We start from the raw sequence: 15,000 nt of genomic DNA, 5'->3' as shown, positions 1-15,000 counted from the left end.
CGTACTGACCAGCACATATTGATTTAGGGAAGGGATGTTTGGACAGCAGGTTCCTCAGACGCACAGTGCGATTGTCTCCAGCCTGAAGGAAGAGAGATCCACACAACATTACTACTTCTACCACATCAACAAATCATTTACACAACAACCTTCTACCTACAATAATCAGGTCATGGTGTAGCAACATCTATCTACTTTCACCTCTGCTGCTTAGATTAACTGCAGAGATGTGTTTCTTCTCTCTTCTGTGGTTTCTACTGGAGGTTCTGTTCCCTGCTGGAGGTTCTGCTTTCTTTACTTCACTACAGTAGTTAAGAGTACTGTACATGTCTCACCTTCCGAGGTTTGTTGGGAAGATAAGTGGTCCACAGCCAGTTACGTTTCAGGTGACTGAAGAAGGAGGAGTCTAAACCTCCCGCCCCTTGTCCATCACCAGGCGTTACACCATCATCAACGACCTCACAGCTCCCTCTGATCAACAATTAAAAACACACACACACACACACACTTAACCAAACACGTCTAAAAATCACATAACATAGAGAAAGTGAACAAGCTAGGCTCTAACTTTAGTGTGTACTGCAGACTTTCATAACGTCTAGGTCCCACTGCAGCATCAGCACCAGGCTCTGACTCCTCTCGCTCCGCATCACCCTCACCATCACGGCTACGGGGACGAATCACACCTGTGAAGTAATAACCATATTAACTCCTGGCAGCATTAATAACAACAATACTGTGTGTGTGTGTTACCTAGAGGAGTGTTGAGACACACACACAGCAGGTCAAACCAGTAATTCTCTACATCATGTGGTGTGTTAAAGGTGTAGTGACGCCTCTCGAATGGCCGTGTCTCTATAGCCAGGTTATAGTGCGGCTCACACGCCGTCGTGTCTACGATAGTCGCATGTCTCTTCAGGAAGAAAAAACCCTAACACACACACACACACACACACACACACACAATTTAGAAAGACATATACTATACATAATCAACTATACATACAACATATGTGTAGCTGATTATGTATAGTATATTTTGTGCAGTAATAATATCAGTACTATACTACTACAGAAAAATCATGTGGTGTGTGTAACCTGATCTTTGTCCATGAACTTCTCACTTGGCCCAAATTGTAAAAGGCCCATGTAGCACAGCTTCTGTAAACTCTCATAGAAACTGAAGAAGTACTTCCTGTTTGGAAGTACAGGAAATGACATCAGGGCAAAAAAAAAAAATAATTAAAAAGTAAAATCACACATAAGCAACACAAAAATGTATTATTATGATTATTATTGATACAAGTAATCAATTTACAACTGAGAAGGTACGAGACAAAGAGTGTGTGTGTGTGTGCGCGCACACCGTCGGTGCAGTAGTCGTGTTTTGATGCTAGATGGAAGAAACCTGATGAGGTAATGCTGCTTCACTGGGTCACTTAGGTATTCCTCCAAACCATCCACCTAACACACACACACACACACACACACGCACACACGCACACACAGCAAAACAATAAGTACTAGTAATGAAGTGTATTATTTGAGTGGAATACAGCTAAACATGACGAGTAGAAGGAAGATGACTGTAGTAATTCAGGTCATTAAGCTTTAATTGTCATTTCTACCATATTTATCTGAACACTGTACACAATGACATGAGAGAACATTCCTCCAGAACCCTGGTGCTACATCACACAACACAAAGCGAAATCACACACACACACCTAGAGTGTAGTACGTAGTTTTACAGCAGCATAATTGATCTAAATTCTTTACAGTATCGTGTGTGTGTGTGTGTGTGTGTGTGTGTGTGTGTGTATACCTTGAAGCTGATCTGGATGATTTGAACATACACACTGAGAGGAAGAGAGATGAGGGCATCACTGATTAAAGCCCAACCGTAACCAAACTCTCTGTGAACTGGCAACGGAGGAACAAACCTCTTCCAACTCAGCTCATTACCATACACTACAGGGGGAAAGGGGGATCAAAGAGAAGTCATTCATTACATCAAATCAAACTAATGATAAGAAAAAAAACCAAATAGATCATATATAATATATATCTAATATTTAAACATTTTAATATAATATATTACAGACAGACAGACAGTGATTAATCTGATTGGCTAAATGAATTTGTTGGGATCTGATTCAATGAAGGCGATTGGTGAGATCTGATTGGCAAGATCTGAACCCTAACCCTAAACGATTGGTGAGATCTAATTGGCTGAATGTGATTGGTGAGATCTGATTGGCTGAATGCGATTGGTAAGATCTGAACCCTAACCCTAAACGATTGGTGAGATCTAATTGGCTGAATGCGATTGGTGAGAACTGAACCCTAACCCTAAACGATTGGTGAGATCTAATTGGCTGAATGCGATTGGTGAGAACTGAACCCTAACCCTAAACGATTGGTGAGATCTAATTGGCTGAATGCGATTGGTGAGATCTGATTGGCTGAATGCGATTGGTGAGATCTGATTGGTTGAAGGCGATTGGTGAGATCTGATTGGTTGAAGGCGATTGGTGAGATCTGATTGGCTGAAGGCGATTGGTGAGATCCGATTGGCTGAATGCGATTGGTGAGATCTGATTAGCTAAATGTGATTCATTAGAGATAAATGAACCTGTGAACTGCTTCTGTTCCGGTGCCCCTGTGCCCCCACTGTCCTGCACCACCTCTGTGCCAGGAAACTGAGGGATGTCATGCACCCCGGTGGTGATCTCTGGGTCAGGAGTCACAGTCGAGGCATTGGGTTCAGTGGGATGGGATGAGTTTAGAGGGTGACCATAGATCAGATACCACAAGAAGGTGTGGACCACACGGAAACGGGGCATCTTTGGTTGGTAACCCAGAGAGCGACTCAGGCCTGGGACTGAAACATACACACAGAAATTCAATTTCGGGGTCTTGAGTGCTGGGTGAAATCACAGGATCTAAAGTCATACACACTCACCTATGCTTGGTTTGAAGTCCTTCAGTGACTTCACGCCCATCTTCTCTTCTGTCTTTCCCTGAAAATCAACATTAGGATTTGCTTTACTCGCTTCCTGAGAGAGCGCCTTGGCCTTCTCCTCCTCACTTCTCAGCCTGAGAGTTGGACAAAGAGAAAAAACAGCCTCGGTCACATTTGAATCATTTATTAGAAAACTAGACTGAAACGATTCAAATGAAAACCCTATTTTGCAATGTGAAGCCCACAGAGGAATCACCGCTATGGTGGGAAAATGACCTCAGTGCTGTAGGAAGGAGAAGAGGTATCTAACACAGACCCGGATTTCTGTACAGCTGCACAGACAGTAATAATAGTCCTAAGTGTTGTTACCTGTGCACTGTGTAGGAGCTGGAAATCTTGAACCGGACCTGTTCTATAGCACTTCTCACTAACTGGTCATCTGGAGTGATGGTCGGATGAACGACAAACTCCACCTGTTACAAGAGATGCAGTCAAAACAATCATCTGGCATCAGGCATGAAAGTGTCTTAGTCTTAGCTCCCCAAGAGGCTATGTTGAGTCCAGGTCTTGGCCCAGAGAGCCAAATCTAAAGTCTTTGTTCATAGTCGGCATGGACGTAAATCCTGGGAGGACGGAGGGGACATGTCCCCAACAATAACATGTTTACAATAGCTTGTAGCATAGTGCACTGACACTAACACACCAAAGCCATTTCACATGCAGTGTTCTATTTGGGATGAATTGGTATAATGTTAATTTAACATTAACACACAATTAGCATATTGTTTATCTGTGCATTTACTAAATGAGCACTGTGCTACATCTGAACTGACCACACTGTATTTTATAATCAATTTATATTCTGTTCTTAAGTGTCTTCATTAATTTTAAATAAAAATGTAAACCTTTTTTTAATTCTCTGTTTTGCTTTGTCTTTGAAACTGAGATAAACTTTGAAAATAACCATAATAATGCAGTCTCCATGCTACAATAATAATGATAAAAGCAAAGTTTTTCACTGTGGGGACACTGTGTCTTTATCAGTACAATTTGACTGTATTATGTGTGTCCCTTTCAAAATTGCTCATTAGAAATGTTATATTTATTGTCCCCCCTACTGTTAAATGAAATGTACACCCATGATACTCAGTCTTGGATTTGTTTAGAATTTTAATCTGGGACACTTTGATTAAAGTCCTAGTCTGGAACTCTTGTTTGAGAACGGATCTGGTTGTTGTTGCTTAGCGTCTTGGTCACAACAGAAGTAAGGACTTAGATTATATCAGTGTGTGTGTATGATTACCTTCTTGCTTACACCATCTTGTATTACTGTAGTCCTGTACAGCTTAAGGAAGCCTTCTCTAGCCAGAGAGCGAGTCAGTCTCACAATGCTTTTCTTACACACTTTAGTGTTCACACCCTCCTGCTTTTCCTCATCCATCAGCTTCTTCTGCAGCCTGACAGTGTTTATGCAGATTAGAAAACATGAGGGATCATTTACAGAATTTGAATAGGTGTGTGTGTGTGTGTGTGTGTATATCTTACGTGTAAAGCCCCTCGATGACCTTCAGGTTGCGTACAGCTTCTATGATAATGTTCTTCCGCTTGAGCAGACGATATGTCTGATGAATTTCAAGTTTTTTTTTTCTTCTTGTTTGAGTTGTCTAAAATGAGAGAACATCCATTACCTCCATCCATCTTTCTGTATATCTACTCCTCTATCTGTCCATCACCGAATTACTGTATTAATATAAACCCGAAATAAACACACCTCTAGCTTTGGGCCGAATTCCTCAAACATGGTCACGCTCTCCTCGGCTTCTTGGGATTGGTCATTGAGGACACTGGGGGTGTGGTCAGCAGCAACTTCCTGGTTCAGCAAATCATCTTTCTCTTCCACTTCACTAAGCTCTTTCTCCTGGGAGGTCTTACTCTTCACTCTAGGATGAGCAGGCTGCTTCTCTACATTACACAACATCTCAGGTAAATATCATAAAGCAGATAACTGTAATCAGGTGAGGGTTATGATCAGGTGGGTGTTATGGTCAGGTGTGTATGGTCACTCACTCCTCAGAGGTGTGGAATGACACAGCGGTGATGCAGTAACTTCCTTCTGTTGTTTTTTTGGTGCTGATTTGGACTTTCTGCCGGGTTTGCTTTTTGACCTTTGTGCTTTAGCAGGAACCTTGTCCTCCACCTGGGGTTCTACCTCAGTATCCTGTCCAGGATCGGGCGTGTTGTCTCGGTCAAGAACGGGTGTGTCCTCCTGTGGTGCTCTGAGTTTCTCACTGCGCTCCTTCTCTTTATTGAAGTCCAGGTTTAGTTTGCTTTTCTCTACAAAAAGTTTACTGATGTATTTCGTCGTCCGCTGTCTCCCCTCATCCTCCATAAAACCCTGACACAGACATTATCGACATTGTTTACATGCTAAGACACACATAGAGTGTGTGTGTGTGTGTGTGTGTGTGTGTGTGTGTGTGCGTATATGTTACCTTTATCATTTGGTTTCTCTCCAGAACCCTACAGATCATGCGGCTCTCCAGTTTCCCAATGTTCAGCCGTCCCCTTAACACCGTCTTGGAAATACCTTTAGATCCTGTGGTCACCACTGAATGACCAATCACAGCACAGAGAGCAGTTCATGAATAAACATCTAAAATAAACTTATTATTATTATTATTATTGTGTGTATTATAAAACAGTCATCAGTGATGATAAACAGACCAATGTCGTAAGCCTGGGCCAGAAGATCTCGCTCAATATCACGAGCCTGAGCCTGGACGTTACTTTTAACAGGTACGTCTCCATCTTCATCATCATCATCATCGTCATCATCATCTATCTGGTTTCTTTTATATGGCTTCAGAAGTTTTAGACAGCGGACAAGGACGTTTGTACCTGAGAACCAATCAGAGAGAATCATAGAGCAGGTGCACATTTACTAAAGTTTATAGATGTAGTGTTGTAAAAGTGTATTATATTATATAGAGAGCTGCACAGAGTCATATAGAGTTGTGTATAGTTATAGTGTCGTATAAGGTTGTGTTTAGAGTTGTGTATAGTTATAGTGTCGTATAAGGTTGTGTTTAGAGTTGTGTATAGTTATAGTGTCGTATAAGGTTGTGTTTAGAGTTGTGTATAGTTATAGTGTCGTATAAGGTTGTGTATAGAGTTGTGTATAGTTATAGGGTCGTATAAGGTTGTGTTTAGAGTTGTGTATAGTTATAGGGTCGATAAGGTTGTGTATAGAGTTGTGTATAGTTATAGGGTCGTATAAGGTTGTGTTTAGAGTTGTGTATAGTTATAGGTCGTATAAGGTTGTGTATAGAGTTGTGTATAGTTATAGGTCGTATAAGGTTGTGTTTAGAGTTGTGTATAGTTATAGGGTCGTATAAGGTTGTGTATAGAGTTGTGTATAGTTATAGGGTCGTATAAGGTTGTGTTTAGAGTTGTGTAGAATAAAACAGTCATGTATAGTTGTGAATGGGTGTATAGAGTTGTGTATAGTTATAGGGTCGATAAGGTTGTGTTTAGAGTTGTGTAGAATAAAACAGTCATGTATAGTTGTGAATGGGTGTATAGAGTTGTGTATAGTTATAGGTCGTATAAGGTTGTGTTTAGAGTTGTGTATAGTTATAGGGTCGTATAAGGTTGTGTATAGAGTTGTGTATAGTTATAGGGTCGTATAAGGTTGTGTTTAGAGTTGTGTAGAATAAAACAGTCATGTATAGTTGTGAATGGGTGTATAGAGTTGTGTATAGTTATAGGGTCGTATAAGGTTGTGTTTAGAGTTGTGTAGAATAAAACAGTCATGTATAGTTGTGAATGGATGTATAGAGTTGTGTATAGTTATAGGGTCGTATAAGGTTGTGTTTAGAGTTGTGTAGAATAAAACAGTCATGTATAGTTGTGAATGGGTGTATAGAGTTGTGTATAGTTATAGGGTCGTATAAGGTTGTGTTTAGAGTTGTGTATAGTTATAGGTCGTATAAGGTTGTGTATAGAGTTGTGTATAGTTATAGGGTCGTATAAGGTTGTGTTTAGAGTTGTGTAGAATAAAACAGTCATGTATAGTTGTGAATGGGTGTATAGAGTTGTGTATAGTTATAGGGTCGTATAAGGTTGTGTTTAGAGTTGTGTAGAATAAAACAGTCATGTATAGTTGTGAATGGATGTATAGAGTTGTGTATAGTTATAGGGTCGTATAAGGTTGTGTTTAGAGTTGTGTAGAATAAAACAGTCATGTATAGTTGTGAATGGGTGTATAGAGTTGTGTATAGTTATAGGGTCGTATAAGGTTGTGTTTAAAGTTGTGTAGAATACGACACTGACCTTTCTTAGTCTTGAAGGGTCCGGCGTCTGGGTTTAGATCTTGTAGAGGAAGTGATATCACACTCACCATCTTAGCTGCCTGCATATACTGATACATCTTCTTAAATGTTCGATCACAGATGTGCTGCGTGTGCACACACACATACACACACATTAGTGACAGTGGTACACTGCTTACACTGCCACAACACACAATACACCAGCCAGAAATAGGTTATTTGTCACATGCATTCCACAGAGGCAGGGGCGGGGCTAACATTTATGCAAATTAGAGGGAAGTGACATAAGAGTGTGTGATTGTGTTACACTCTCACCAAACATTATCCATAAACTACATACAAAAGTTAACCCACTACACAGACACACACACACACATACCCCTACTCACACACACACACAGCTCACCAGCTGGTCCCGCAGTTTGATCATAATGCCAGTTTTGTCAGGAAGCTCAGACAGGATTTTGGATGTCGACTCCATCAGGATGTCATATTTACTCCTCCTGAAACCACCATACAGGACACACACTTTAATAACTTTACTCTGTGTGTTTGTGGAACCATGTTCTATATGACTGTAGCAGTAAAGAAAACATGGCATGACTTTAAACAAAGAGTTTTAGTGAAGCAGGCGTGTGTGTGTGAGTGTCAGTCTCAGTGAAGCAGACGTGTGTGTGTGTGTGTGTGTGTGTGTGTGTGTGTGTGTGTGTGTGTGTGTGTGCGTACCTGTCGATGTGGAAGCGTTTGAGCAGCAGCAGGATGGAGTGTTGTTGAGCTCCTGATGGGAGACGGACGACATGAGACTGCATGGTGATCAGACCGTTTTTATCCAGAGATTTACGCAGGTAATGGATTTTCCCTGAGTCCAATCTGAACAGCCAATTAGAAAAAACTGTCACATCCTGCCTCAACCATCATCAAACAAAGTGTGTGTGTGTGTGTGTGTGTGTGTGTATACTTGAATGCAATGGCATGGAGGTCTCTCTGCAGCTCCCCCTGCCAGCGAGCTCGTCCCAGTCTCTCTAAGATACAGTAGGACAGGTCACTCAGCTTCACCTCCGGGTTTCCCTCACAGCCAATTAGAGCTCGGCTTCGAACCTCCTGACTCGCCACTATCACCAGCTTCTCCCCCCACCTCAACACACACACATTAAATTGAGTAAACACCCAATCATACACAGCTTGTAAAAAGTGTGAGTGCGTGTGTGTGTGTGTGTGTCTTCTCACTGTGTGTGTGCCTCCTGTAGTGTGACTCGGGATGTGTGTGTCTCAGTCCGAATCAGCTTGTTCAGCTCCTTCCTCTCTCTGTGGTACAGACATGAGCCCTGGATGCCCCCCGGGTCCTCCTGCACCACACTGACCGGGTAAATGTCCTGCTTCTTCTCCAGTATACCCCTCAGCTCCTGGATCCCCGTCTCTGGGTCAATCTCCAGAAACCTGCAGTGTTCATGGGTAACACACACACACACACACACACACACACACACACACACACACAAACACTTCACCATGTCCACTTACACAATCAATCAATCAATCATATGATTGATAGGGGTGGGGCTTATGGTGTATCTGATCAGCCAATCACCAGCCAGGTGTTGTTACATCACAACTCAGTTGATGTAGTGTTGAACATTTTGGTATTAGACTCAGATTTAATATTATATACTAGTGTACACGGTATATAGAGAGTTAATAAAAGTTTTAACGAGGTTTACTAGTAAATTCTACATTACACAAGCTTTAAATATCCTCGACACTATGCTCAGAGCGGTCATGGAGACTCTGAGGTGACTCAGGTGATATGTATCAATATGTGGAAGACTCACCGGTTGTATAAAGTGATCTGGGCTCTGTCCTGAGGCAGGAGGTAAAAGGACACTTCATCTTCACTGGACACCAGGAATCTCCACACATATTCCCGGGTCAAGGCGTCTAGAGTCAGAGGGAAAGCGGGCAGCCGGCTCTCCAGCCTGATCCAAAGAGAGCTCAGAGTGATACCGTCCAGTCCCTCTAAAGCCACCTCATCTAACACCATAGCCAGCGCGTCCATCTTTAATCTTTACTAAGAAACAAATCTCAGAAACCTTCAACTACACCTGAGGTAAATGAGCTAGCTTCACCGTTAGCCACTCATTTACCTCACACACACACGCTCGCGCGAGCGACGTCTCTGTTTTCTTTCCGCCTTTTTTTACCCGCCTCCTTCTGTAGTCCGTCGCGCGAGCGCACCGCTGATTGGACAGATCCGGAAACCAGGCAACTAACCAGCCAATGACAGAGTAGAATGCGAAAAAAAAAAAAACGGTTCTTCTTCGTCTTCGCTGCAGTGGCGGCTGAGGTGACCGCTGTCGCCATCTTGTAGTTATGACAGTCAATCAGAGTTCATTAACAACTAAGCAAATAAATACATAAATAGTTATAACCTCACACCAAATAACAACTATAATACCATCAAATAAGAACCATGAGAATGGATTTGGACTCTAATTTAAATCAAATGATTTTGTCACATTCAATTCAATAGATTTTTGTTTGTATTGTGCTTTTAACAGTGAACATTGTCTCAAAGCAGATTTACACAAATAATGCTATGATAAAGAATAATATGTTCTTTATAAGTGTAAGTTTGTCCCTAGTGCCGACTGTGGAAAGAAAAACTCCCCAAGATGGAATAAGGAGGAAACCTTGAGAGGAACCAGACTCAAGAGGGAACCTCATCCTCATCTGGGTTGCACCAAATAACCATTTATTACAGATACACGATGTTGAGGTGCAGTGATGGTGATCAGATGCAAACTGTAGTCCTGAGTCAGTGTAGCTGTTGATATTAACTACAGTCCAAATCCATCCTCAAAGCTCCCATTCTTACTCCAGAATTTCATGGATCTCCAGGGTGTTGATGATGATATGTGCAACATGAGCAACATGAGCAAACATCACCAGCTGCACAGAGTCGCCTCAAATCAAAGAAAACGCTATGACTTTAACACTGAGACTGTGTCTGAGTCCCGAACACTGATTGGAAGACTGTAAAGCGTTACAGTAGTCTAATCTAGACATTACAAAAGCATGAACTAGTTTTTCTGCATTCTGAAACTAAATTATATTTCATATAATTTCAACATTATATTAGATAAAAAGAAGGCGATCCCGGTAATATTATTCACATGAGCCTCAAAGGAAACACTTTAGAGTCAATAATCACACCAAGGTCTTATCAGCATAGCAATGGAAGCTAATACCATGTTTCACCCAGAGGCAGCAGATATAAAGAGAAAAGCAGTGGGCCTAAGACAGATCCTTGCAGAACACCAAACTTTACCTTAGAGAGTGTGGAGAACTCACCATTTACATCAACAAACTGATAGTGATCAGTCAGGTAAGACCTGAGCCAAGAGAGAGCTGTTCCCTTTATTCCAACAACGTTCTCCAGTCCAGCAAGCAGGAGATTATGATCAATGGTGTCAAAAGCTGCACTGAGGTCAAGCAAAACAAGTAAAGAGACAAAACCCTGATCAGAGGCCAATAACAGTCATTTACCACCTTAACTAGCGCCGTCTCTGTGCTATGATGAGGCCAAAATCCTGACTGATACATTTCATAAATGTTGTTCCTCAGTAGATGTGAGCAGAACTGCTGTGCTACAACCTTTTCTAGAATCTTGGAGATAAAGGGGAGGTTTGATATTGGACTGTAGTTGGACAGCTGACAGGGTGAAGGTCAGGTTTCTTAATTAGGGGGTTGATAACTGCAGTTTGAAGGATTTAGGTACAAAACCAGTGCTAATGGAAGAGTTTATTATTTTAAAACAGGTTCAATTCCCTCTGGAATGATCTGTTTGAGGAAACTTGTAGGTGAGGGATCGAGAATGCAGTTTGATGATTTTGATGAGGAAATAAATTAAATGAAGTCGTTCTCTTGAATAGGAGTAAAACTTTGTAATTGATGGTCTGTTATAATGACACTGCTGTCTACAGGGTTATTTATAAAATAGTCTGGATTTATTTTAATCGTCTGGATTTCTTGCCTGATGTTTTTAATTTTATTATTAAAAAAGTTAATGAAATCATTACTACCTATTGATGGTGTGCATGTGAGTGCAGTGCTTTTATTTCCTGTTCATTTTGCTGCAGTACAGAATAAAAATCTAGGATTCTGCTTGTTATTTTCTATGAGGGAGGAGAAATATGCTGATCAGCAGCACTAAGAGATTTTCTAGAACTCAGGAGATTCTTCTTCAATGCTATTTGAAATACTGTTCATTTGGTTTGACTCAATTTACATTCTAATTTTAGAGTGGTCTGTTTTTAAGTGTGTATGATCATTATACCACTGTGCTGATTTATTCTCCCTGATCATTTTGGTCTTAAGTGGAGCTCCATCATCAAGAGTGTAACAGAACGTTGATTGTAGGTGTTCAGTGGCCCAGTCGAGCTCTGTGGGGTCAGACGGAGATATAATTAATAGAGCTACCATTTTAGATCCCCATTAATATCGTAATTTCCAGAAGATTATTGATAAAACGTGCTTCTTTAGCTGATGTGAACGTGTTTAACAAGGTAACATGGTGAGGTAGTAATGCAGTGACTGGGGCAGATTTTAAAAGAGAAGAGATAATGGTCTGAAATAACTTCAGACTGTGGAATTATGACTAAGTTTTTATTTTTAATCCAAATGTTGATAATAAATAAAGAGTGTGTCATCACTATGAGTGGCTCCTACTGTATAACATTCTGATTAATTCTACTGAATCTAGAATGGACACAACTGCTGCTCTTAAGAAGTCTTCCTGATTATCAAAATCAATATTAAAGTCACCAACAATTCCAGATAGAGAGTATGACGTGGTGAAATGCCTTTTTACGACTGTCCAACATGTAATAGAAATAGAACATAAAGCTATAAAATAAATAAAATGTAAATAATGAAAATAAGGGTAAAAATGTATATTAATATAATTGTGCAAGTCACCAATCAGGATCGAGTTCACGCTCTGTTTTACACGTGTTCTGATCGGCGCTTGGTGCATCTACTGATCACCAACATACAGTTCAGCATCAGTTCAACATCAAGCAGAACATTTAGAGAGGAATAAATGATGAAGAAACTCCAGACTCGAACTCACCACCACACACGTGACCTTGTTTACATGATTGTTTTAAGCAATTAAAAAGTTTTATGATCATTATAATAGATATTAATTAATATTTGACTCATATCATTCTATTAATAGATCAGTGTCCTGAGAGTCACATTCGAGTCTTTTCACATAAACTAAGGTGATTAAGTATGATAATAGGAACATTATAGTTATAATAAATCAGTTATTTGGATACTTAAGTTCATTTGAAAGCAAAACCTTTTGTACTTTTACTCAATTGAAAGGTTACAGGGACACTTTTACTTTTCCTGCAGTCACATTTTACTGAGAGTCTCTACTTCTACTCAAATATATTGTTTGTGTTCTTCGTCCACCACTGGTAAGAATGCTTCAGGTTTCATGTGAGAAGTACAACTTTTGATTTTTTTAATAAAGTATCAGTATCAGAAAATCAGAAATACATTAAATACCTGAATGTTAAATGATAAAATACATACAAATTCCCCAAATCATTCAGTCTCAAAGTTCACATCGGTGGTACATTAGCACCATTTTACTGTGTAGTTAAGCTAATGTCCACAACTTAACATATACAACTAGTGTATAATCTGGAAATAACCACACCATTATCTCACATACTACTGTTTACTCATCAGTGAACTGTTTTTATTGGACATAAGGTTATTTGTGAATTCACGTACATCAGAATTTTACTCGTGTACAGGTTTTTTTTTTTAAAAAGGCCATTATGGAAATAAAAACATCAGGACAGATAGTGAGGAACATTGTACATGTAGGGGTTTATTCATGTTTATGATTATAATTAACATTAAAGGCACTTGGATCTGGTGTGTAACAAGTTAATTTGCTGCTAAAAGACAATGAATACACAATATATTACATGATACACACATACACACATCATTATGTATTCATTAAATAATCAGACCCTATATCTGAACAGAATAATAACCAGAGAAGGTAAATCCAGTGTAAGTCCTGAGATCAGAACTCACACTAATAATATGCAATAAATTAAAATATAATCAATATAATAAATAGCATCGAAATACACAGTGAGTTTATAAAGCGTTATCAAATATATACATTTTTAACAAAACATGTTAAAATACACACACACAATATATATATATATATATATATATATATATATATATATATATATATATATATATATATATATATATATATATATATATATATACACACACACAGGTGTTCAGTAGATCTTCTCCACCTTCCCGGTGATTCTGCCCTCAAACATGGGCAGGACGCTGTGGTCCTCACGCACCTCCTCATAAACAACACCGCACTCGAACTCATCACTCGCTTTTTTAAAGAAAAACCTACACACACGCACACACGTTCTCAGAGTGAGCACTGAAAGTCTGAGTGTATTATATAGTGTTTGTGACACACTCACCTGTAGTGTCCCTTCTTACTGAGCAGCTCTCTGAAGAGCCCCAGCGTGATAACTGCACCTTTAACCATGGTGCGGTATGGAATCGGCTCTCCACAGAAATAATACGCCACTGTCACACTTTCACACACACACGTCCTCCTGGAGCTAAAAAAACACATGAGGTGTGTCAATAAAAACAGGTTTTAATCCCATACACACACACACACACACACACACACACACACACACACACACACACACCTGTAACCCAGTGCTTCACTCTGATTGGTTCGTGCCAAGTTTCCATGGCACCAGGTGTCACTGTAGTTGGGGCAGGTGTGTGAGTGTGTTGTAGAAGAACACCAGCTGTGTGTTCTTATTCCCCTTTGACCGTGTTCAGGTTCATCCATGATGATCTCAGGAATCACAGAGGAATGTTGAGCACTGAGGTGGGAGGAGCTATGATGGGTAGGGAAGAAATGGGTGGGGCACATACAGGATGCTGTGGAAACCATAGCATCATCAGGTTCCTGCTGTTGGAAAAACACACACACACACACACACACACACACACACACACACACACACACACATACACATACTCACATGTAGCCATGGCATCCTACAAGGTTCAGAATGCATCTTCAATAATTTTGTTTAATTCATACACAATCTCTCTCTCTCTCTCTCTCTCTCTCTCTCACACACACACACACACACACACACACACACACACACACACACACCATGCAGATTGTCTGTAGATGGTCCTCCACCAGTCTCCTGTTCTCTCTCCCTTTAACGAGCTCCAAACGGCTGATCAGATCAGCAGCAAACTCACATGGCTCTGGCATGCGGTGCATACTCTAAACACACACACACACACACACACACACACACACACACACACATACTTTTATTACCATGTCAACATTATTATAGAAAGACACAAACACATACACGAACACACACTTACATGTTTGTGAAGGAAGAATGTTTTGTGGGCATCAGCTCTCACACACCCCTGTATCATCCTGTACTTCACTTTATATCTGTTTATAGAGAGAGAGAGAGACAGAGAGAGAGAGAGAGAGAGAGAGAGAGAGAGAGAGAGAGAGAGAGAGAGAGAGAGAGAAAGACAGAGAGAGAGAGAGAAAGACAGAGAGAGAGAAAGACA

General features: G+C 40.3%; 2 protein-coding genes across 5 annotated transcripts in view; both read right to left on the bottom strand.

The window, feature by feature from the left end:
- The window catches only part of LOC124377940 (general transcription factor 3C polypeptide 1-like), an 18,474-nt gene extending 8,979 nt beyond the window's left edge, over window positions 1–9,495 (bottom strand). Inside the window, 22 exon segments of the mRNA XM_046837337.1 lie at window positions 10–82; window positions 336–471; window positions 569–686; window positions 754–931; window positions 1,099–1,195; window positions 1,367–1,464; window positions 1,826–1,971; window positions 2,636–2,884; window positions 2,966–3,099; window positions 3,335–3,438; window positions 4,269–4,422; window positions 4,511–4,629; window positions 4,737–4,927; window positions 5,033–5,360; window positions 5,458–5,573; window positions 5,690–5,863; window positions 7,298–7,421; window positions 7,703–7,799; window positions 8,023–8,166; window positions 8,255–8,431; window positions 8,524–8,733; window positions 9,126–9,495. Coding sequence (XP_046693293.1) covers window positions 10–82; window positions 336–471; window positions 569–686; window positions 754–931; window positions 1,099–1,195; window positions 1,367–1,464; window positions 1,826–1,971; window positions 2,636–2,884; window positions 2,966–3,099; window positions 3,335–3,438; window positions 4,269–4,422; window positions 4,511–4,629; window positions 4,737–4,927; window positions 5,033–5,360; window positions 5,458–5,573; window positions 5,690–5,863; window positions 7,298–7,421; window positions 7,703–7,799; window positions 8,023–8,166; window positions 8,255–8,431; window positions 8,524–8,733; window positions 9,126–9,349 — 3,391 coding nt within the window. The 5' untranslated portion in view covers window positions 9,350–9,495.
- Window positions 9,496–13,630: 4,135 nt separating this feature from the next.
- LOC124377848 (axin-1-like) overlaps window positions 13,631–15,000 on the bottom strand; it is a 10,958-nt gene continuing 9,588 nt past the window's right edge. For 3 of the 4 annotated variants that reach the window (XM_046837165.1, XM_046837163.1, XM_046837164.1), the window contains 5 exons: window positions 14,800–14,875; window positions 14,570–14,689; window positions 14,085–14,356; window positions 13,845–13,988; window positions 13,631–13,767 (listed from right to left, as the gene is read on the bottom strand). In XM_046837165.1, coding sequence (XP_046693121.1) covers window positions 13,641–13,767; window positions 13,845–13,988; window positions 14,085–14,356; window positions 14,570–14,689; window positions 14,800–14,875 — 739 coding nt within the window. In that variant the 3' untranslated portion in view covers window positions 13,631–13,640. The remainder of the gene's footprint in view (window positions 13,768–13,844; window positions 13,989–14,084; window positions 14,357–14,569; window positions 14,690–14,799; window positions 14,876–15,000) is intronic. The other variant, XM_046837166.1, reaches the window with a different exon arrangement.

Source organism: Silurus meridionalis, chromosome 24, assembly GCF_014805685.1.
Source record: "Silurus meridionalis isolate SWU-2019-XX chromosome 24, ASM1480568v1, whole genome shotgun sequence".
In the NCBI taxonomy this organism is placed as follows: domain Eukaryota; kingdom Metazoa; phylum Chordata; class Actinopteri; order Siluriformes; family Siluridae; genus Silurus; species Silurus meridionalis.
The sequence above is the reverse complement of the archived record's forward strand: the minus strand, read 5'-3'. Positions and strand labels throughout refer to the sequence as shown.